Source organism: Astatotilapia calliptera, chromosome 5, assembly GCF_964374335.1.
Source record: "Astatotilapia calliptera chromosome 5, fAstCal68.1, whole genome shotgun sequence".
Taxonomy (NCBI): Eukaryota; Metazoa; Chordata; class Actinopteri; order Cichliformes; family Cichlidae; genus Astatotilapia; species Astatotilapia calliptera.
In genome coordinates, this window is record NC_137426.1 from 21,552,319 (window position 1) to 21,575,828 (window position 23,510).

Sequence of the window (23,510 nt, forward strand, 5' to 3'; positions counted from 1 at the left end):
AGTAGTAAAGTTTACTAGCATCTCACTGTAATAACAGACAGGCAAGAAGAGACAATTTGCATCATTTCAAGAGATTTTATTGCAAAGTAATTTCGTAATCGTTGCTGAATAAATCTGTCTTTCTGTTCATTATTATCATTATTATCATTAAGGTTTTTCTGAAGTGTACTGCATACACTACTTTATACTCCCACTCTGAAACTTCCGGTGTAACAAAAAGTCGTATCAGACAGATCAACAAATATGTTTTAAACACTGAAACTGAGTTCATCAGTTAGGCACCTTTCTTAAAATTCAAGGAACTATCAATATAAATCTAGTGTAAAATTTTGTCATAACGAAATACAGAAAAAATGGGCTTTAAACAAGATTTTCCTTGGGTTGAAGTAAGACAAGAAAACAGCTGATCCAAACACATGAACATGGAGCAGGTGTGATTCAGCCACGGTCAGGTTTTCTCCTATTTCCTGATTGGCTGGCCTGAGCGAGTGTTGAAAGCAGTCTCTGCTCCTGACCTCGCTCTGCTGAACACAGAGGGCGCAACTTTACCCATTTTCTCTGTGAAGAACAGGAAACAGCAGTAGGATATCTCACTGTAAATGCAGCAGTAAAGAGGATTATGTAAGACAAATATTTGCTCTGTAAGTACATTGTGTCCCGCTCCGTGTCAGAGGGAACACTGTGACAGGAATCTCCCATCATTACAACCCCTTTCTTTTCTTTTTTTTCTTCTTCTCTGTATATGGAATGGAAACTTGAGCATCATGAGAAACGCCCCTCGCATTTACTCACGGCTGCAGTGTGGTCTTAGCTTAACCAAATACAGAAAGCAGAATAGTTTCATTCGCTCTCATCTGCTGGTTTAGTGTCCTTACCGCACTCCTCCATTACTTCCATTGTCTTGCTCTTGGGAGGCCCGGCAGCACCCAGCTTGTTCTTTGCTTCAGTCAGGTCTTCTTCTCTCACTTCAGGACGCTGCATTTGCTCATCTTCCTGATTAGGCTGAAAGGCAGTAAAGGGAAAGTAAAACACAGAGGTTACTGACAGTCCCCGTGTCTGCAACAATTATGCCCTGCTTTGAAAGCTCAAACACTGCTCTTACTTGAGACATGATTGTTGAGTAGCTGAAGATGGCCTGGAATAAATTCTCTTTCTTTCAGCGGGCTCTCTTTCTCCAACAGGCCGAACCCAACACACACTCTCATATATATACACAACCTAACAGTGAGTCAGTCTCCAGTGGGCAATAACTCTGTTCCTAACACATAAAAAATGACGTAATGAGGGAACTGACTCCTCCTCTTGATCTCTCCCTCCTATTTTTCTCAGGGTCTGCTTCTTCCTTAGAAAATGAAACACTTCTACAACTTGTGGCATTACTTTTTGTCGAATAAATCGGCGGTGTAGGAATCTTGCAAGCGTGGTTGGGCAGCTGCTTTCTAACAGCGCTGACAATAAACAAACCATGCAAATTAAACTCAAAGTTTATAAGATGTGAATCAAGAGATAAGTACTTGATTTTCTTAAGAGGAGACTTAATTTTTCCTGCTGTAAAAGAATGTCACCCCACCCACACACCCATCCATCCATCTTTGTGAAAAAATTGCTGGGCTGATGGGATAGGTTCATTTTCCATAATTACATCATTATTCAACCCCACGGAGACCCCAAATTCAGTGGAAATTAGTTTAGGGGCAAGAAAAGCAATTAAATGGCTGTCTTATCAGACAGGGAAACAATTACAAAGTAGCTGAGTTGACTTAAGCACTGAACTCAAACTTTTCTTTCAAAAACAAGGAAAAAAAATACTAGTGCAAATCAAGGCTCAAGAACGTAACTACTTCTCACAATATAAACAAAATATTTGGTCAAGGTAAGGTAGCAGAAGTCAAGCATTTCATTTCATTTTAGTAAACATGTTGTACTGCTTCTTAAATACAACTCTACTCCAATCAGTCAACACTGAGAGCGCCTGCCTTAGTTTGTGCACAACTGTTTCACCAAAACAGCTACAGAGGTAGGTGAGCAACACAAACGCAGCATTTAAAACCAAACTTTTTTCCATTTAATTCCTGGAAAAACACCACAGATATAAATACAGTGGTCATGGTGTAAAACAATAAAGAGTTTTATTAAAATACATCCACTTTTTTAAACCCACAACTAAATTCATTCATTTTTTTATATAAAACTCACAGATTCACACACGCTCATGACACATGTGAGGTCCTTAGAAAGAAAAGGTTGTTCCCCGGCTCAGTTTGTAGTGGAAACGCACGACTTCTTTGAGTCAGGTGTAACAGTTTTACGTCTAATTTAAGTGCGCTTCTTTCTGAATCGAGGCAGCAGCTGAGTGCTCACAAACTGAACAAGCTTAGTCTCTGTGAGAAGAACAGCTACAACCACACCAAGCAGACATATTGCCCCCACGCCGATATGGACGAGCCTCAGAAGCAAGCCGCTGTCGCAGCAGAAAAAAGCCTGGAGACAAGAAAACAGATGCTCCAGTTAGGATCACAGACTTCTACAGAATAAAAATAATAATAAGTATGTTTACTAAAAGCGCAGCTCAAAAGTTCCTGTTTTGAGAAAAAAACAAACCTCAGAAACTGCTGTGACAACTCCACTGACGCCCAACGCCAGCAGTATGAGAGGGGAGGGCAACAGGCCTCGCAGAGGTTTCCACCGACTCAACTGGAAGTACCGGTGTATGTAAAGCAGGCTGTGTAAGATACGGAGGCCCATATTGAGGCAGTTTGCCAGTATGAAGCCAACACTGCCAGCCCAACTTGTCAGTACGTATGAAAGGAAGAGGAAGGAGACAGACAGGGCTAGCATGATGAAGTTGTACCTGAGGACATAAACTCAGTGTTAAATGACAGTTTACACGCTATAAAATAACTGTGTGTCTATATACATATATATGTGTTTCTGCATTCTCACTTGTCAACCTCTTCTTGGCTCATGACAGCAAAAACAAAACACTCTGTTACACCATTCACAGCAAGCAGGAGGACATAGCAGCTGTAGCATTGCAGCAAACTGGGCCCTAAAAAATAAAGAAACACATTTTACAAATTCCCAGCAAAGCAAAATGTCATATACTGGTGTCTCCTGTCACCGGATTGTAGCTCACATACCTGACCCACTACTAAGGAGAGAGCCACCATAAATATCCAGAGCCAGGTGAGAGTATGCATAACCAAACACTGTGATAATCAGACCAATCACCAGCACCAGTTTCAGCAGGCACTCCAGGACCTCTGCGACAATGGCAACTTCTTCCTATAACAAAAACCAGCAAAAAGAGGTCAAATCAACAATTCCAGCATAGCCACTCACAAACATTTGTTTGAGATAACGTCCACAGTTCAGACCTGTTTCTGACTTTTGACATTGCGCCCTCTCTCCAGCACTTTGGCAAAGAATATGTAGAAGCTTTCTTCAATTGGCAAGAAGATGAAGCGCGCCACCATGGAGCCCAGATTATTGACGATATCATAAACACCCTGATCTCCAAAGCTGAGGACGTTCAAAAAGGTCATGACGTATCGCTCACCCTCGGTCAGGATCTGCTTCAGGAAGGATTGCTTGAAGAAGCTCCAAGTGAGCCGCGCTAGATTCCTGTCGACTAACGGCTTTAAACACAGAAAAAGGTTAAGAATATCCGCCGTGAATAGTAACCAAAATATAATTAATAATCACAAATAATCAGATTTTTACAACATTTTCTGCTTGACTGTCTCTAATTTACCTAAAACATTATAGCACAAAGCTTGGATATAAATTTTTAGCTTTATATGCTAAATGCTTTTCTAGATTTTTTAATGGCCTATCCACCCACTTTCAGGGTGTTGTTTCCCTGAGGCATCTGAGGCAGTGTAACCCAAACCTAACCTTAACGCCAGAACTTCCACAGGCAAGCAGGGATCAGATAATCATCATGCTGACTGCTGCAACGAAGGCTGCTGTCTATGATATTATAATATACATGAAAATGATACATTGTTGCATTTATTTTAAACCTAATCTGAATGATTTGATTCCTTCAGGGCAGAGTGCATGCCTTAAAAGTGGGTCTCAAAAATGTAAACTTTGCACAAAATAGAGTTTTCTTCTATTCAGGTTAGACTGTCTGCTATTGTTTTTGTGGTACAAATTGTCATATTTGCTCTACCAGCATGAAAGTTGAATGGTAATGCCATTTTCTTAATTTTTGCGACTAGGAATTTCATAAATCAGAAAAAGAGAGAGAGAGAGAGAGAGAGAGAGAATGATTTGATCTTCAGTGCGAATATTTCACAGCAATCATCACATACATCCAAACTTTGTACCATAAATTTAGCATGCAAATTTGGAGATGGTCGAGCAGAAGGCACACAGTGATTTCAGATGCAATGACTCAGTGTGACTTTGATGGGATCAGTGATGAGTAATGCATAATGACGTGTAAGGTCAAGTACCTCTCCATACTGTCTGCGGGGCAGCAAATCTCTAACACGGCGCAGTGGGAAACTATTCCTCGCTGCCTCTTTGGAACCCAGGAAATGAATGAAGTAAACAGCATAGCATAGCACCAGGATCCCTGTGTACACCAACTAGAAAAAGTGAACACAGCACAAAGTCGTGAAAAGTTCAAACAAATATCTGCAGAAATAAAGCAGCTGATACTTCAGCTGATTTCTTACATGAGCAGCAGAAAAGATGTAAAGGCCCCATTCACGGGAAAACACCACCAGCACCACAGTTATGCTGCACTTTGCGATCATTGCCAAGCTTTCAGCCACCACTTTCAATCGGATAAACATGTGAGCTTGAGCCAAGACCCACAAGGGTTCTGCCAGGAGCTCCTGCACCCCAGATAAGGCAAACAGCACCACAGCAGGACTGTAGTAAGGGACAGTGTGAGCATCTGGGACCTCTAGGAGCCAAAGCCACACATATGACAGAAGTACTGCCCATAACACACCAAGGGGTACCCTGAAAAAGTAGAAATAACATGTGAGCATCAAAAACTGAAAATCAGAATGCCTATTTTATCATCTAATCAACTCACGTCATCCATAGGAGATTGATAACTGGTCTCCAGCTGTGGTTTTTGCCCGATTGCCCGCTCAGACAGGCCCTCCGGAAAGCCTCTCTGGACAGAAACACTAATGTGGAATACAGCAGTGTAAGCCTGCATAATAAAGACACACGTAAGGACACATGTTACAGCGGCTGGAGCCCGAAAACCATTGTGTTGTTTTCCTGCAAACTTTACCTGACATTGACCACCCCAATCAGCTCTTTGGACACAAACCGCAGCGTAAAGGCATTCAGAAGAAAGGTGAGCACACGGAACATTACCTGAGGACATAAAACCGGACAAATAAATGAATAAATAAATTAAAAAAATGCTGTAAATGTTCAACACACATCAACTACCGTGTTTGTTTACCTGTAGCAACACATTATAGGACGCTAGAGTGGACACACTCTGCAGTATGTCCTGAGAGCTCATTTTGATCTTCCTTTGGCTCTGTGAAAACTGTAGTCAGGTGTGGAGTATACCAGGTGTCCGCTGCTTTCTACGAAGAAGAATCATAATGCTGCCATAGTGTGGGAACTCTTATCTCGACCGCATTACAAACCGGCGGCACCAGACATTATTCCAGTAGAGCAACTATGAGCTGTCAGTTGTGCCCGGCAGTTAAAGCTGTGGATCGTACACCAATACTTCCGTAGACATTTTACGCAAGCGCATTACGTAGTGACGTCACGCAACGTTGCTTTCACCCTAGTGCCACTAGATAGCGTCATAATGCTTAGGAAAAATCTATAGATGAAATCAAAAATTAATGCTCGGGAATTTATTATGTACTACAGGTCCACGTGGACCACGTGTTTCTGGAAAATGCATTACTAGTTAATATCTCCAAATTCGACTTTCTGACTCAAACCTTGGTTGTTGATGTTTTAGTGGCAGAAACAAGCATCCATAGGGTCTCAATATATTCTCTATATAAACACATATATGCATTTCTGATAAAAATAATAATAATAATAATAAGTTACGGGAAAATGTGTCTAATATTTCCTGTCCAAATAAAAAGATTTATTAACAAATAGAAAAAAAAATATTTTGTCGACTGATACTGATTCTTGTTTTGGTTTGTTTATGAATCAAATTTAATCAAATGATAATGGGTTGTTGATCAGATCCAAAACGCTTTTAAGTGAAAAGCCTTCAAAATTTTAATTTGATTTATATAAAGATTATATTGCTTTAGATCGCCTCCAGTCCAGCTCCTGAAAGTCAATTTGTTTAAAACCTTTTCTATTACGTGCACTTCAAAATCACACAAAAGGAGCACAGACTTGGGAGTTTATGTTTTTTTTTAATCATATGGGAAATATGGAGACAGTAAAAAAAAAAATACATCCTTTGCAAACCAATATACATGTTAACAACAATATACATAAATATTATATACAGCGTTTAAGTGGCTCACCAATTAGTCATTTCACTACTCTTTTTGTACCCATGGCTGCACTCATTGCACCTCCATCCACAAAACAGAACTTTTCTGTACAGCTGAAAACAGCTGGAGCATTAAAGTTTGATCATTACATGGCACTGTTCAGTCAACTTTACAACCACAAGTTCTTCTTAGTCAAAGGCAAGAAGTTGGATGTTTGAAATTATAACATTCATATTTAAGCCACAATGCTAAGATTGATGGATTTTTCTTGGTCTCAAATCTCTAAACATGCAGTCACCTCATTCACAAATACGACCTATATCTGAAGCATGAAGTAAAATTAGTTCCTGTAGCCTTTTTCCTCCATTTCATATTTTCTATCCCCAGTGGAGATGATTTTCAACATGAAAGGGAAACATGATGGCAGCAGATGGTAGCAATGACGTCAAGTGGAATGTAAGGATTTTTCAGACTCCCACTCCCACAGTATATTATTACTCACACAGGTCTTCATAACCTATACAAATAATAAGCATGCACATAAATGAAACATCCACATATATATATATACAGTACACGGGCCGTTTGTTGTTTGATCGTACCCAAGAATAGTTTGTGCTTAAAATAAGGTGAAACAAATACTGATTGTGAAACAGCTTGCTCATCTGCAAGCAGGCAAACTGTTCCATAAACATGAGGAGAGTAACATGAGTCTGACATGGATGACATCATTTTTCTAAAAGATGCTCCATCTTGGGGTTCATGAATGAAAACCCAGCAAATGCCGACTGGTCCATGGAATCTATGAAGTTCTTATCACTGTAGGAAAGACGAGCCTTCTCGCTGAGGAACTCCCGGTCAAAGTTGCTGCAGTCATTCGGCGCTTTCTGGAAGTTTCCACAAACAAATCTCAGCAAAATGTAATCATAGCACAAGAGCTACAATTTTTAAATCCTCAGTGACGTGTGTGACGTACCACTTTGGGTTTGAAGGGGGGCTCAACCTCTCTCATTTCCAACGCCTGCCAGTTAATGCTCTTGAAAAAGGGGTGTAACCGGATATTACCCACAATTCCTATCCTGCGAGTTGGGTCTCTCTCAAACAACTGCAGGGAAGGAAGGTCAGAAAGGTTGCATAAGGAATATATGTGATCATGTGTCAAACACAAAGGATTTTCAGTTAAATGGACTGCTTATGTTCTCAGACCGTACCAGCCAGGGACTGAACTTGGTGCTTAATGTTCCCTCCACTCAAGTGCATCAACAAGCTAATTTTTTTACCGTCATTTCCTACTCCACAGACAATCTAAGTTATTCAGGTCAGGACTCTGCGAGGTCTTACAACTGGCAGAGTAACTGCAGGTGGAGTAGACCATATTAACAATGGATATGTTGCACTAAGTGTGACAATTAGAACTTGTCCAAATACTTTTTGTTAATATTTGGAGGGCTTTTGGATGCTCCCTCAAAAGAAAGGCTGATTTCATTTCACTAAACCTCAAGCAAAGCTTTAGCTCAGGCAGGCCCACAAAGGCAAGTCTTGGAACAATCCCAGCAGACTAGCTGATCCCAGTATTAGCCCACACCAGCAGAGGACTAAGCTCAGTTACCCTAAAACCCTTTCAAATGGTTATTTCATATAGGATATGAAATGTAAGCAGCTTTTTCTTGCCCACTGTTTCTGTGCATCTACAAGCTGCTTCTTTTCATGTTTCTGACTTGTTCAATGTCCAGTCTGTTGCCAGTGACACAAATACTAGTTTACCTAATACTTTGTGAAATAAACACATGAAACTCACTTGGTCCCACTGAAAACGCTACGTCCAGATGAACAGAGTCAACTTTTTGGGACTCATGGACATTTCGTGTCTGAACGCTTTTTGGGGTTATTATATTTAGTATTAAAGATATGATACAAACCCGCTCAAGCAGATCTTTCGACTCCTTGCTAATCCATCGGGGATAATGGGGAGTATCCATGCGAATGGACTCAAACAGCTCATCCTCATCATCTCCATGAAAAGGTGACTGACCAATCAGCATCTCATACAGCAACACCCCAAATGACCACCAGTCAACTGAGAATGAGTATTTCTGTCCCAGCAGAATCTAAAGTTAAACAAAAAATTATAAATAACAATTAAACCAGACAGACGTTTAAAAGTTTTGTTTTTAAATGCAGATTTGATTATTTCAGCACAAGAGAGAATTTTGGAAGAAGACTGCACCTCTGGAGCGATGTAATCCGGAGTGCCGCAAAAAGTTGTGGCGCGATTGTCACCAAATACATTCTCCTTGCACATGCCAAAGTCAGCAATCTTTATATGCCCATCGCAGTCCAGCATCACATTGTCTAACTTAAGATCCCTGAAAATGAATAAAAAGTAGAACCAAGTTACGATATAAACATGAGTTATTGTGATGATAACGTTTTAGAAAACTATTTTGTGTTTGTTAGAACAGAATTTACCACACAAATAACAACTTACAATAAAAGGTTAAATAAAATTTTAAGGGGATTAATGTTTGATTACAGATGCATTTGCACTTTGAACTGTGAGATTTTTTACACACTACTATTCGCTACACAAAGCAGCAGTTTTGTAAAATGCAGTAATTATATGAGTTTCTTTGAGGATATTGAATTTTTACTATACTTATAGGTGATTTCACTATAATTAAAAAAAAACAAAATTATGCAGAGATATGAAAGGTCTTTGAGATATGCAGTCCAATTGAGTGGTCTACTGTTTCTATGTTCATTTACTAGACATTTTGTAACAGTTATCTTAGTTTTGTGTTGTCCTGAAATGTCAGGAGTCTGGTTTTCTCAGTGTAACAAATAAACACATTTACATTTTCCTCTTCCCAAAATCTTTTAAAAAAATTTTAAATCACATTTTTGTACTGAATCCAAGTCCACAGTTTTCATAACAGCCCTTGCTCAATGCATGCCACACAATAATAATTAAACTTTCAGGGGGAAAAAGTGTCAAAAATGCGTGGGATTACCTAACTAAACAAGATTGGAGACTTTGCAAATTCATTTTCTCATTACACTTGCAACTGAAATCATTGGCGCATTAAAAAACAACAACAAAATAATGTAAAGAAAACAGATTTTTAAGTGTATTTTATATTCATGTGAAATTCCTATTCTGTGCTCTGACCTGTAGATGATGCCTTTGGAATGTAAAAACTGAAGACCACAAATGATCTCGGCAGAGTAGAACCTGGTAAGACAAAGGAGTCAGAGACAGAAATATCAGACACTCATCTCTGATGGAAAGCTACAGGCCTGTGCGGAGCTATCTCAGTACATAGCTGGAGGCTTAACACTGGTGTAACTGCAGACTCATTTCAGTGTACACCTGAATTATTGAAGAGGACATTTGTATGGAGTAGGAGACAGGTGAATAACACTCTCATAATGTGAAACCCAAGAGCTGCTGCGAGCCGAATGATTAGCCTATCGCTGACCTGCTTCTCTTGTCATCTGTGTCGAGTGAAACAACCAGGTCCGGAGAGCACACAAAGCCATCTCTCCAGCCCAGTTCCTGCACAGTGACACTAAATGACCTGCTGAACAGGACTGAATAGACTGTCAATATCTCTCACTTAACATCATTAGAAATGCAGTCCTCATAGAATAGGAGTCAGACAGTACAGGCATATGTACAAGAACGTCTCAACCTGGATCACGAAGAACAAAACAAAAACACACAGTTGTAAGAGGACACCTCGATATGCATGCAAGCTGAAGGAAAGTTGAAATGGTGCATGAAACTAGTCTTTGTCAGGTTAGCAGCAGCCTTTGTGGTGGCAACGAGCTTAACTGAGACTCTGCAGTTCAGTCACTGCCAAAGGAAAAATGTTGCATAACCAGATCCAGCACATGCCTTATATTCTGTGACAGCCTGTGCAACAATATACAACACGACAGTTTAGACACATTAATCTTGTGTGTCATCAAGTTTACAGTAACTATTCTATTATAAATAAGTCACCAGAAGATTATGTATATTGCAGGTACTAGACGACTTCCTGACTGGCATGGCGGTGGAAGTGCAGGTTGATGGAAGAATACTGCTTTGTCTTTTTCACAACAATAATGAGCATTCCTACAGAAATAAGAGGAAATGCCACTGGAGGAACAGATAGATAAGAAAATGAAAGGAGGGGATCAAAGCCATATCTCACCTCTAACAGTGCAGGAAATTATGTTAATGGCATGAGATTGACAAGGAAATGAGCCTAATGAGTGTGCAGTTACGTTTTACAGAGACATAGCAACAGGGTATATTTCAGATCCCTTGATTACCATCAACCGCTTTCAGACAGTTCGGGTGAACAGGAATAAATCCAAGCGTAATAAATAAAGATGTGGATGATTTGCCACTTTTATTAACAACAGATGGTGCCACCCTTGTCACATTACTGTGAAGGAACGCTTCTGCAGCCCACATATTTAACATGGGGCTACTTCCACACTATATACCCACAGACTTTTCACATGCCAGATTGGCTGTTGTTTACATCGCGCTCTCCAGCAAACTGGCAACTCCGTGTGACATCATCCACACTTGCATTGAGACTACGGACTATGCATCCCAGTGATTTCTTGTAGTCCTGTGTTGTGTTAGGCTTGTGGGATTTTACAACTCGCCAGTATTAGAGCTGTTACAAAATAATTTCCCTGCAGACAATATTAAAGTCCTTATTTTAATCCATCCATCCTCATTTGTTTAACACTTTAAATGTGTATAAATGCATCATCTACAAGCATCCTATTTTTTTTTTTTTAAGTTTAAACAACCAACCTGCTCCACCATGACTATAACAGGCAATGTTATAGTCATGGTGGAGCTATGCTGTTTGTCAGCAAGATAGGCAAAACTACCAAAGTTAACTTACATAAAGTGCACTGCATAAAAAAGCAACAGCTCATAGCATGAACTTGCTGCTCTTACTGATATTACCATTCAGTCTTCAAAAACAATGCATGGTTAACACCACAGACTGTAAGCATACATTTAAATTAAAGCAAATTTGTTTAATTAATTTACTGCTTTGCTGGAATTGACTTAAATTCGGTCTTATGAACCACAGAATTTCTGCTGTCTTGTTGAGGCATGTTTGTTTTAAGCATTAACATAAAAAAAGATGCAAACACGTAAAGGAATGAATAGTAGGGAAATAAAATAGCCCACTCTCTCTCACTCACTGAGGATAAATTACCCAGAGTGAATACAGTCACTGAGTGAGGAGAATTCTAGAGGATGCCAACAAAGGATCAGGTGTCAGTGTTTGCAAAGTACAAAATTACTCCTGTCATCTCAAAGGTACTGGACACAGCCGCTGATTTAACTACAGGAGATGTAAGATCAGTGACTAAGCACAACAGTTAGAAAGCAGAACATGAAGCATTTCAGTGGTTCATAAGAAAAAAATCCAGCGAATGCATTCAGTCTTAAAACCCGGCTGTACACTCTTTGTATTTTTCTGCTACATACAGCCAAATTCTGTCAAAACTCTTCAGCCAAAACATTACTTTTCAAAAGATTTCTGCACTCAGTGAATTAAATTTATAACTGACTAAAAAGCAAGAATTTCATCGGTTCTAAACACCACATAACATGATTATTACTCTCATATTAATCTCTCTGAATCCTTAGCACTTGCTAAGAAATGTCAGCAGGTTTGTAAAAGTGTAATTTAATTTAAAAAAGTAAAAGTTTAGTTGGCAGTCAAGGTGCCGCCAGATTTTGGATTCATAACGCTTTATTTCACCAGCTTGCGATTGTTTTTCTCTGGAGAGATTCCCATAGTGTGATGAGAAGTGGGTGTAGTAACTGATATCTCCCCATACACAAACATTAAGAGCTGTTCACTCCTTACAAGGCCTGTCTTCTAAAGAACAGGAGCTAATAGATGCCAGCATTGCCCCAGTCCTTCAGACTTTATACATCATATAAAAGAAAACAAGATGCAGGCTAAAAAAGTGACAAAGAGACAATAAACATATGCTCATCTTTACAAGTATCTTCTGTAAATGTGAGTCTCTGGGCAGCTAGACAAGCATGTGAACACTGAGTAAGGATGGCAGGGATTGTGTTTCCACTGAGTAACGTACAGTATGTCATGATGGCTGTGTGACAGGTGGAACTCACGTGGCTCTGTAGAGCTCAAAGCGCCCTTTTTCCTGAATGTGAAACATCAAGTCACCTCCATTCAGATACTCCATCACAAAGAACAGATGCTCCTAGAGAAACATTTCATTTTTTACTATTAAAGGCACAACGATGTAATGTAATGTAACTACTGATGCAGAATAAAATACAGTCATTAATGACATGGAGGGGAAGTACCTTGGTCTGAAAGGTGGAGTAAAGGTGTGTGAGGAAGGGGTTTTCCCAGGCTAAAGCCAAGACTCTTTTCTCTACCATCGTGCACTCCACATCATCATCCATAAGCACTACATCTTTCTTCAGAGCTTTCACAGCAAAATACTCTCCACGCCCTTTCAGCTCTGCCAGCAGGACCTACAAAGAGAAGAGAAGAGAAGAGAAGAGAAGAGAAGAGAAGAGAAGAGAAGAGAAGAGAAGAGAAGAGAAGAGAAGAGAAGAGAAGAGAAGAGAAGAGAAGAGAAGAGAAGAGAAGAGAAGAGAAGAGAAGAGAAGAGAAGAGAAGAGAAGAGAAGTATTAGTATTTTAATTCGCTGGTTGATGAAACACCCACAGTCCATGTAATAAGTTCTATAAGAGAACTACAGCCTCCATTGTAATGATGACAGCTGATATGGGTTGACTTGAGTGTTGTTGGTTCACTTATTTATATTCTCTCTTTTTCTCTCTAGTTTTTAAGATGGCAGTCTCACAGTTCGTTTCACACTGACGTCATTGCTCCGTACCTTTCCAAAACTGCCTTTTCCTAAGACTTTGTGGAAGATGAAGTTGTCCATGTTGATCTTGGTTAAGTGGGTAAGACGAGACGGTACCCGTGGGATGGAACCTTCCCAAAGTTTGCCGTATGTCGACCCATCTAATGGACAAATACATTACCACACACAGAAATGACATATTTACACAATTATCTCAAACCTTTGCATATTTTCTGCAGTTTTTATTTGCATAGCATTTGCTATCAGTACAGAACTTTAACTTTCTGCTTGAATGTTTGGAGGAAAAAGCACCAACAAATAAAGCCTCACTCACCATTGATCTCAAGTCCAGCAAGTTTATTCACTTCGTCATAGATTCCAATATCCGGGAGATTAGGCAGATTTGGATCTGAACGGCGAGTGGATGATTTCTGATGGAAAAAAGGAAGAAAAATAAACACATAAACAAAAAATAAACATGAAGAACTCAAACAACTGTTTCCTAACAATGGTCGACTAACAGCCGTGGTACATTTGAGTCAAAAACTTGTTTGATTCTTCTCTCTTTAACTGTCTTCAAAACTAAATAGATTTTGGGTTGAACGACAGGCCTGTAAAGACAGAACAGAATGAGTCAGGCGTTTAGCACAGAAGGGCAGGAAAATTAGGTCAACACACACCAGTAACTTTGAGTTTCACATTCAAGTGAAACAAATAAGATACTTTTTTGCTAGTTAGTTATTATTAATCAGCTTGTTATCTTTCCACTTCAGGTAAGAAGCCTGAAGTGGAAAGTTTGGGTAAACAAAGAAAGTTGATAACTGTTATCATGACACCCATTATCTCTATAACCAGTTTTAGGTTTTGTTGAGCCAACAAACACAAGCATCTCGGGGTACTGGCAACATTGCAAGCTAAGTGCCTAGATTTGATTTCAGATCTATTTGAATCTTCTCTATCCTTTCAAAACAAACATTTACACATTATGATAAATAATGTAAATACTTCAAGAATTTAAATGCTATTTCATTTCTTAAATGATGATAAAATATAGAGATGTAGTTATAAGGCTTAAGTATTCATTTTATTCAGAAAGTTTATAAAGTTATAAAGAAATTTGCTGCTAATATGTTTACTAATATTTCTGGAAAACATCCAAATAAGTGCCACTACATAGAAAACAGAACAGCAACAACCAGTTTTTAAATTATCTTTTTTATATAAAATTTAATAAAGTGCTTATCTATATTTGTTATTCATTATCATTCGGAGTCACAAAATCTCCAAGAGCAAAGTCGCGTTAGTAGAATGACACCTGAGTCACACTTCTTTCTCATTGTAATGTCATCCATCTTGATGTGGACTTGAATACCAAAAGATACAATCCACTGAATGACTCACTGAACTCACCTGACTGACTTGTGTGAGGGCTTCGGCTAGTAGTTTCTGATTGATACCACAAAGGTTGGCTACTTTGTCCTGACACTTGTGATGGACATTCATGGCGCAGTCTGCAAAGAGAAAAAACAAGTCTGCACTGAAAAAAATTTTCTTGGCCCCCATAAATATGAAGCAATAATTTTGAGTAAAATAAAAATGAAATCTATAAAACTGAAGGGTTATTTTTTAAAATAATCATTAAGGAAAATATGCTTAGGATAAACTAAATGTATTTCAATACGGTAAATTTAATTTGACCAAATCCATTAAATTTAATGTTTTACATGTTTTATATGTAAAAAATACACAGAAAATTTACTTTTAATTAAGTTGCTTAAAGTCAACATTTTAGGCGTAAATATTTTTTTAGTCTGTAGAGTACAGAAGCACACGCTCCTGTAACCATCCAGTCAATCATGTCTCTGCTGTACCTTCACACTTCAGGCCTTGCTTGACCAGACCCCACAGAAGGCTTCCACAGTGGTCACAGAAGGTGGGACTCATGTAGTTGTTGATCTTGAAACGATGCGGCATGTCGATTTTAAATCGCTCCTTCTGGAACTTTGGGCACGGAGAAGATTCATCATTGCTATGTATGACCAAAGGACTCACGCTCACAGGCCTGTAACATCTAGCTTTCCTGCGCACCTTCCTCATCCTTTTTTTCCCCCTTGTCTTCTTCTTCCCTCTCTAACTTCAATGTGTCAAAAGTCACTACAGCACTGTGTAAAAAAAAATCTCAGAGATTACAACTTGTGGGCCAGATCTGTCCCTGCTAGTTGAATTTAAAGTATTTCCCTAAGACCACACCCCATCTGTTAGTCCCACAATGTGTGGGGGTGCAGTGCTCATTCCTGTCACTGCTATCTAGGTTAGCTGGACTTTGATTATCCCCTAATATTGATGGACATTGAAAAATGCTTCACTGGAAGTGGAAACTAACAGGTATGTGCCTTTGTGTTAAACCCTGACCGAACTATACACTTTAATTTGATAAACGAATCATTGTTGATTTGCTAAGGAGGAATACATCAAAATCGTAAATCACAGAGGAAAAAAAGCCCACACTAAACTGACTATTGCGCACTAATTGGGACACATATGGCGAACACTAACAGTACATGGTGTACAGAAGAAATGTGTGTTACACACCACAGTATCCCGACTGTTGGCAGCAGTACCAGTACATCTGCCGATGATTTTGTCTATACATTTCTTGTGGATGGCTGCATTACATTCTGAGAAAAAGAAACGATATAGCAGATTAATACTTTAGTTTTTAGTTTTTACACACACATGCTTTCATAAACATGAAGCAGTGATTTTGAATAAAATTCAGTGAAAATATGTCAAATCAAATTTATCTATATAATTAATCTTGCAGGAAAATGGTAGTCCACTACATTTCTTTTGACCAGACTCCTTTAAATCTATCATTTTACCTTGTAAAAAAAATTACATGGAAATATTTCAGCAATCAGCATATTTTTGAGTGCATAACGGTAAAAGAAATGAATATGTACATTTCACAGTTTGCTTTTATGGTTAAGTAAACATTTTTTATGTTTAACATCTCAGCCATTCTCACTCCCGAGATGTGATATACTCACGATATGTTAAGTCCCGAGGCATTCCTGAGGAACGCGAAAGCATAAGAACGTGTATTATGCTACGCGCCTGGTTATAGATGAATTCCAGTAGAATGCCGGTAATACACATTCCAGCCATGTATTCCAGCCCTAACCATAAACTTATCCCGAACCTTAACCAGCACTTTGATGACATTAGATAGTGTTTTCTAAAGCAACTTAAGTAAAATGAACGTACATGTGTAGATTCATTTCAAACGGTTCTCATGTTTTCTCATGTTTCCTCATTTTTCCGATCTCATAATATAGGGACGTGTTGGGTGCCGGAAGCGTAATATACAGACGATTTGTCACCTAGCGTAAAATGTAACGCTTTGGGAGTGAGAACGTGTTGAACATCTATGTTGCTGTTTTAGCTATAACACAATGTATTGAGATTTTTTTAATGAAGTACACTTACGTCTGCATTTATAGCCTTGCTTGTTGAGTCCCCTGTGTGAGACAAAGACAGGCTTTGTGAATGATTTCCCAGTTTATCACTCAAAAGCAATAAGGAACAGGTACTGCATTGCATACACTTTATAACTTGTAAATTCTATCTTAACTGTGTGGTAACGATGGTGATTAAGTCTCATTAAGGTTAAAACACTTCATAGGAACAGGCCCTGATTTGCTACTCTACCTAAGAATATTAAAGTGCATAACACAAGTAACATAACCTCCCAAAAGCACAAGTCTCCTACCTTTAGGGTAATCTTAGAGCTACACTAACAATCCCTCTTCCATCAAGTAGAGTGAGTAAGTACAGATGTGTGAGGAAGGGGTTAGTGGTAGTACTTTATTTCTGAACTTCATTTAACTAACGTGGCAACAGCAATCATTGAGAAAGCTAATTGTAACAAGGATGTGTGGAGCTCAGTAAGATGGAAAAGTACCAGCGGGTGGTCAATAATGGGCTTAAACGAGATGTTGGGGTGTATATTTATCATTTCCTAATCTGAAATAAGATAAAGTGAAGTCAGATAAGATAGGATGCCTCCTATATTTAGACTTTACTTCTGTAGAATCAATTTGGGAAAATAATGTTAGGCTTATCTAATATTAGGCCTAAAATAGTACATTTCTGTAATGTGGCTCCAAATGAAGTATGTAGTTTTGTGTATCTTTTTGCACAAAATTTCCAATTTCATCAAAATGTGCTTCATATCAGATAACTGGACAACTAAAGTCTTCAAAGGAAAACATGAGCATTCTATGTATAACATCAAGAAAATGGGTCATCAAAGTCTTGGGTCATGGTCTGGCAAACAAAAATAGTTATTGAGAGTTTCTGCCAAACTATGTCAGGGGATTGTCCTCACTTCTTTTTTAATTAGAGAGCTCATATTTCCAGGAACTGTTCACATTAAAAGTGTCACATACAAAACAGTGATCTAGAAAAATAATTACAGTCTTAATCAGAAATAAGTCTGCTAATACTACATATCCACAAGTTCCTGAACACTAGATTCTCAATATCCTGTTTCCTAATTTGATGAAAGTTTTAGACGGGCACTGACCAGACAAATTCTCTGCACACAGAGCAGAAAGTGGGCTGTCTGAAGAAAGTTGCAATGAACTCATGGTTCTTGATGAAGTGTATTTTGGCCTGCTTTATGGCCCCGCGTCTACGGTTCAGAGTAGGAGCTTCCTCCTTCACAGGCTGCTTGCTCTCTTCCAAATAAAGAGAGAAAAACAAGTCAGTCATATACAACACTGTGACAGAAAAAGAGAGGTCATATTACAGATTTGTTACAGACTGATAGCCTTATGATTGCAGTAGGGAATCACACGTTAAAGTGTGTGTAAGGACTACATTAAATTAGCAGCTGAAAACCAAGTTAGATGACTGGTGTGGGTGAGGGGGATACCCCTCTAACTGTCTTTGAAGAGGCTGCAAAACATACTTAAATAAAAGGAAGTGCATAGAAGAGAAAATAAAAATAAATAATATAAAAATATAATGTAATTTAATCTCACCTGCATCTGCATCCTCCAGAAAATACTGCACTGCCATCATTACTTTTCCTGAAGGATGGAGATCCACCTGAACACAAAATATAAGTACAGTTAAACAGGATCCTGACATTTGCTCTTAAAGACAAAGGACAGTGTGTAATGACTTACCCAGAATTCAGCACGCCCGTTGGCTTTCTTGCAGCGCTCAGCAAGGACAGACACACCGACAGACACTTCAGCCAGTGGCTCCTCCGCTGTCTTCATCAGCAGTACCTCGAGCACACGACCTTCATAGATGTGTGCATCAAAAGTGGACTTCCAGGCTGGGTACATGGTGGGTTTACGCTGAACCAGGGTCTTCCCTCTTTCTGAGAAGCAGATGGGCAGATAGAGGAAGTAGAAAAAATATTTTTGGCATGTTTTCAATTTAAACAAAATAAGATAACATAATTTGTGTTTGTTGTTTGAGCAGAAGTAGAGACTTCTGCAAAAGACAAAAAAATGATCTCACCAGTTGTCAAGGCTTCCTTCATCTTGATAGCACAGAAGGGTGGGTCAGTCAGAGGAGGCAGGATACCCAGGTCGTACGAGTTAAAGGCAATCCTCAAGAAAGGAGCCATGGTGAAAGTACCAGGATCGCCTGTTCTCAGACAAGAACAACCACAAATTTATTACTGTTAAAGTGCATCATCGCATTGTCTCAAAATATTGCAAAATGTCAAGCAATAGTGCTAAGTTCTATCTGAGCATTTTGACCCCAAACAAAAAAAAGACAGAAGATAAGATAAGCGGTCTTTTTACTGGTATTTGAGAATTTCCTGTCACTAAGCGAGACACCTGCAATGAGCAAAATTTGCCTCTGGCTGCAGCACAAATTTGTATTTTGCTTTCTCTCACTGCAAGATTTACTCTGACTCAATTTTTTATGGTGGACTGGCTATTAATCCAAATGACTACTTGTTGGAAGCAAGTTACGCACACATTTAGTACATGACCTGAATTTTATGTCATGTATATATTTTCCATATTTTTCCTAACTGAAGAGAAAAAAATCATTCACTTTTTTACCTACAGAGGAAATACCTGAATAACTGGATTTCTTTTGCATTAGAAGTGAAATTCCAGTGGTGACACATAATGAGCGATCAATGTCCCCCTTTGTGCTGGGTGCTTGTTACCTCACGCATGATTTGCTGCTTGCATAACTCCACAAGTGTTGCAGACAGTGCCACAACTTTTCTCTATAACAACCCAAACACCACTAGTTTCAGTATGTGCAATACATTAGGTAACCCCTGTTAACTGTTATACCCATGGAGTCTTTAATTATTATTTTCTTATTGCCACTGATACACATTTAAAATGTGAGCACAAAGTCACATTTGTTTGGTTCCTTATCACTATGCGTGCAGTTTCTGACAGGTTGCAGCTGCAACACCAGAGGTGTTTCCTAGCACTACAAAGTCAGAGCTAGTCTCAACATGTCACTGATCCAAATGCATGCTGTGCTCCAAAGAAAGCCTAGCTGCTATCACAAGCCTGAAACTGTAACCACCTACACTCAGACTCAGAAAAGTAAGACGGAATAAAAGATGCAGGCAAGTAAAAAAGCATGCAACCAGTTTCACTCACGTACTGCAGCTGGGAGCTGTGATGCCAGGGCTTTTGGGAGTTAATCAACAGCAGGCATGCTGTGTGTTTCAGGCCAATAGTGATTGATTTCCCAACCAGCTGTGAGCAGTTTCAAATTGTCCTGTCTAGTTACCTCCCCAGCATACTGTAACTGGTAAACATCCTCTAGAGGCTTGTTATTCAACTTTATGTTGTCTACTTCCTAATGTCTGACCTAACAAACCACACAATTACTGATTTCTGTTATTATTGCTTAATAATTGTATCAAAAACCATTACACGCTGTTCATTCACAAAGGCAATGTGGTAAAATCATTACAAAAAATAAACCCCTGAGCACTGAAACATAATTTGATGGCTGTACTCTCCTCTGAACCTTTGCTTAATTTAAAGTTCAATTAAAATTTTAATTTTCTTCCACACAGAAGAATACTAACATCGCTTTTACTGACTGAAATGGTAACATAATACCTGATTCTGAGAGCCTGACTGTGTTTCATCATGGTATGGAAAAGAGCCTTTCTTCCTCGACGTAATTACCCCCTCATAAACACTTTTGAACGCCTCATGTGATCGCGCAGAACACCTAAACCATTGCTGAGGTTGACACAGGTCCTATCTAGATTTGAGTCTTGCGCATAATGAAAAACTAAACTCTGACGGTCACATTCACCGAGAATCAGTCAGTGCATCTGATTCTCTCTTTATTCTCTAAAGGATGTGGTCGATTGTCAGTTGGCTGAACGCAGATGTCACCCCACGTCTGACTCAGACAGCAGCTTGCAGCCAGATTGTCTTAATGACAAGTAAATAACTGTTCCTTCTCCCTTTTCTCCCTTTTCTTCTTTTTATCTTTACTCCTCCATCCTTGCTGTCCAGACCTGCTCACATTCCTCCTCATCCCTGGTGATATTCTGTCACTTAACGGATTCCACATAAGCAGAATTACCGACATACTGCATGCAGTTACCGACTGTGTTAAGACAGGGCCGCAGATGCTTGCAGATGTTCCAGTCCAGGTGGGTATAGATCAGTAGGTCGCGATAATTCACCTGTCAGTACCTTTTGTGACCCCGTAGCGTCAGCAAGTGTGACGGGGTCACGGATTCCTGTGCACTGTTTCACTGAAGCAGCTCCAGTCGCTACTCGGAAAAGTTGTCAGGGGTTATTATTTTAACCAAAACAGCTGTGTAGTGCCAGCTGCCTTGTTGACTTTTCATAGAAATGAAACGTGTCTGGCTAAACTTTCACTGCGCTACAACAGCTAACGCTTTCAGCGAGGAAGAAAAACTGTAACCAGTTAGCCAGGGTTTAGCGTTACTCGCCTCACCCTCACAGTGAGGTTTTCCAAAGGATGAAAGAAGCAGACGAAACGGTACTGTTTTCTGTAACTTTCTGTAAAGTTTAGACGTAAAACCCGTACTCTGCTACTAAAAACCCACTCGACTGAAGCCTGAAAAGGATTGTAATGGCAGACTCACCTTGTCCTGCAAACCAGGCGGTTGTTCTCGACGAAAGTTGCTCTTTTTCTTCCTCTAGTGTTTTTTTTCTCTCTGTGATTCCGTCGATTGAGGAAGTGTGGCGCGCGCTCGCAGCGCAGGGGCTTTCTTTGCAAGCTGTGACGTTTACCTGGTATGCACACAAACACACACAGAGACACACACACTCACTCCCCCCCTCTCTCTCTCTTTCAGACACACAGACTCACACAGGGTAGTCTGTGAAGCGGTGGCGGGGCACTGTACACTTAGCTGCCCTCATTGAATTTAGGGCCGTGCCACTTACCATAATACTTTTTTTCTTTTTTTCTCCCCCCTCAGGGGTGGGAGTATTCCCTTAACACACACAAACACAGCACAGATGCAGGCAAATACACACATAGTCTATCACTTTTCAGTCACGCGTGTCACTTGACATGTAAGCCTGTTTGAAGTTAACGGGCGTGTTCGTCACAGCAGACCTGTTGATCATATATGAGGCTATATGAGTTATAAATATGAAAAAGCGACCCAACACATTATAACTGTGCATAAAGATCCGCATTGCTGGTGAGTATGCCCTAGATTACAGTATGTGGGGGAAGAGTCTTTTTTTTTTCCACGTGAAGTGTTTGTGTGGCAGGGGGTGGGGTCACGTGGCTGGGACTGTAGGCTGCGGGGGTAGTTTTGAGGTTTGCGCTAGGTTTTGCTGGTGAGGAGGTGGCAGATTTGGCTCCGGTACCAAGAAGGATCTTTTCTTGTTCTAAACAGGCACTCCAGATTATCCACACTCTTTATTTGTTTCATGCCTGTGTTCACCCCCACACACGCACACATAGATCTAAATAATTGTATGTCAGCACAAGTAAGGGGGGGTTAAGCCCAACTTGGTATTCATCGTCATCTGATTAGAGGCAGCTATAGAACATACTGGCTGATTGAGGGCCTAATTCCTCCAGGATGAGTCATAGTTCAATGACTGGGAGCAATAAGTAATTGCTGCTCTGTGTCAAAAGGGAAGGAAAAAAAACCTGGACAGGAGCAGGCTGGCAGGGCACAGGTGTGCCGGTGTCCCCCTCACTTCTCTGTGGATTTACATAACAAGCAGATTCTGACTCATGGTAGACACAGGAAGTCTGCAGACTAGGTGTGTGCACTAAAGACTTCAATGCTCACCGACTCTTCTGACTCTCACTGAGGCACCCTCAAAGCTCAAGAAACCCTGTTATTCTGTTCTTTTTCCAGCACACACATGCACACATACACACACTGTGATGATCCACCAGTGGGATTCATAGGCTGGAGAACAGGCGGATGTTAAATTGAGCCTGCAGAGATGGAAGAGAGAATGATCATCTACATAGAAACTCCTTATGCATGCAGATGAATGCATATGGCTATGTGGCTCTGTGGGCTAGGAAGCTAAGGAAGAGGCTTCGTCATTTGAAGCTGAGGTTTCTTTCATGGGTTTTAGTGCATACTCAGTTGTGAGTTTATTATTTAAATGTTTATTATGGTCAACTACAGGTGTTAGACTTTTTTTTTTTAATTGTTTTGGCCGTCAGGTTATTCAAAGCTGCTTCTTTTGTTGCTGTAAATAGAGGATACATTTGAATTTTAAATTTAGAAAATATTATTTTCTCTATTTTGTACAATTCAAAAAATCAAATGTAAAAAGGCACATCACAACTGCTGATTTAAGCAGAATAGCATCAGCTATAAAATAGGAAGAAAAAAATTTGGGGGTGCCTGACAGTTGCAGATAAAGACTGTGTGATGAATTAGTTTCATGCATAATGCTAGAGAGACACAGCAGCATCTCCCGATTGCTCTGTGGAAAAGACATTTAGAGCATTTCCATTTACAAGTATTAGGATAAACAGATCGTTTCCCATGTTTAAGGGATAAGTGTGTAACATCAGCTTTCTTGCTTTTGTGGCGGAAACTCCACCACAACTTGACTTGAAAGCAGTGCTTCATCGTTTTTATGGAGGCTATATAGAATAAACCAGCGGGTGCTTGAACTCTGT

The 23,510-nt window shown here is 39.6% G+C and overlaps 2 protein-coding genes across 3 annotated transcripts; both read right to left on the reverse strand.

The window, feature by feature from the left end:
* Window positions 1-61: 61 nt before the first annotated feature.
* On the reverse strand, window positions 62-2,360 carry mustn1a (musculoskeletal, embryonic nuclear protein 1a). Of its 2 annotated transcripts, none has more exons than XM_080301280.1 (3): window positions 2,197-2,360; window positions 876-1,002; window positions 62-558 (listed from the first exon to the last, which is right to left on the reverse strand). In XM_080301280.1, exons 1-3 carry the CDS (start codon window positions 2,212-2,214, stop codon window positions 461-463), a joined length of 243 nt encoding a protein of 80 aa, XP_080157406.1. In that variant the 5' UTR covers window positions 2,215-2,360; the 3' UTR covers window positions 62-460. The 2 variants fall into 2 exon arrangements, with proteins under 2 accessions (XP_080157406.1, XP_026023802.1); XM_026168017.2 differs by lacking the exon at window positions 2,197-2,360 and adding an exon at window positions 1,103-1,291.
* prkcda (protein kinase C, delta a) lies at window positions 2,105-21,615 on the reverse strand. The gene is made up of 25 exons (XM_080301278.1): window positions 21,484-21,615; window positions 18,882-19,010; window positions 18,539-18,738; window positions 18,392-18,458; window positions 17,932-18,085; window positions 16,833-16,864; window positions 15,936-16,021; window positions 15,215-15,344; window positions 14,754-14,854; window positions 13,678-13,774; window positions 13,374-13,504; window positions 12,832-13,005; window positions 12,634-12,725; window positions 9,634-9,696; window positions 8,692-8,830; window positions 8,384-8,572; window positions 5,264-5,349; window positions 5,057-5,179; window positions 4,689-4,980; window positions 4,464-4,598; window positions 3,378-3,638; window positions 3,141-3,285; window positions 2,944-3,049; window positions 2,602-2,851; window positions 2,105-2,481 (listed from the first exon to the last, which is right to left on the reverse strand). Exons 2-25 carry the CDS (start codon window positions 18,988-18,990, stop codon window positions 2,317-2,319), a joined length of 3,327 nt encoding a protein of 1,108 aa, XP_080157404.1. The 5' UTR covers window positions 18,991-19,010; window positions 21,484-21,615; the 3' UTR covers window positions 2,105-2,316.
* Between the last annotated feature and the right edge of the window lie 1,895 nt (window positions 21,616-23,510).

Bases quoted from the DNA above. Each gene is read 5' to 3' on its own strand.
- mustn1a (XM_080301280.1), bottom strand. The intron at 559-875 runs GTAAGGACACTA...TGTTCTTCACAG, and splicing joins GGAAGTAATGGAGGAGTGCG to AGAAAATGGGTAAAGTTGCG.
- prkcda (XM_080301278.1), bottom strand. From the start codon at position 18,990: ATGGCTCCTTTCTTGAGGATTGCCTTTAACTCGTACGACCTGGGTATC. The intron at 18,086-18,391 runs GTGAGATTAAAT...TTTATTTGGAAG, and splicing joins TCTGGAGGATGCAGATGCAG to AGAGCAAGCAGCCTGTGAAG. The intron at 3,639-4,463 runs GTACTTGACCTT...CTGTGTTTAAAG, and splicing joins CCCGCAGACAGTATGGAGAG to CCGTTAGTCGACAGGAATCT.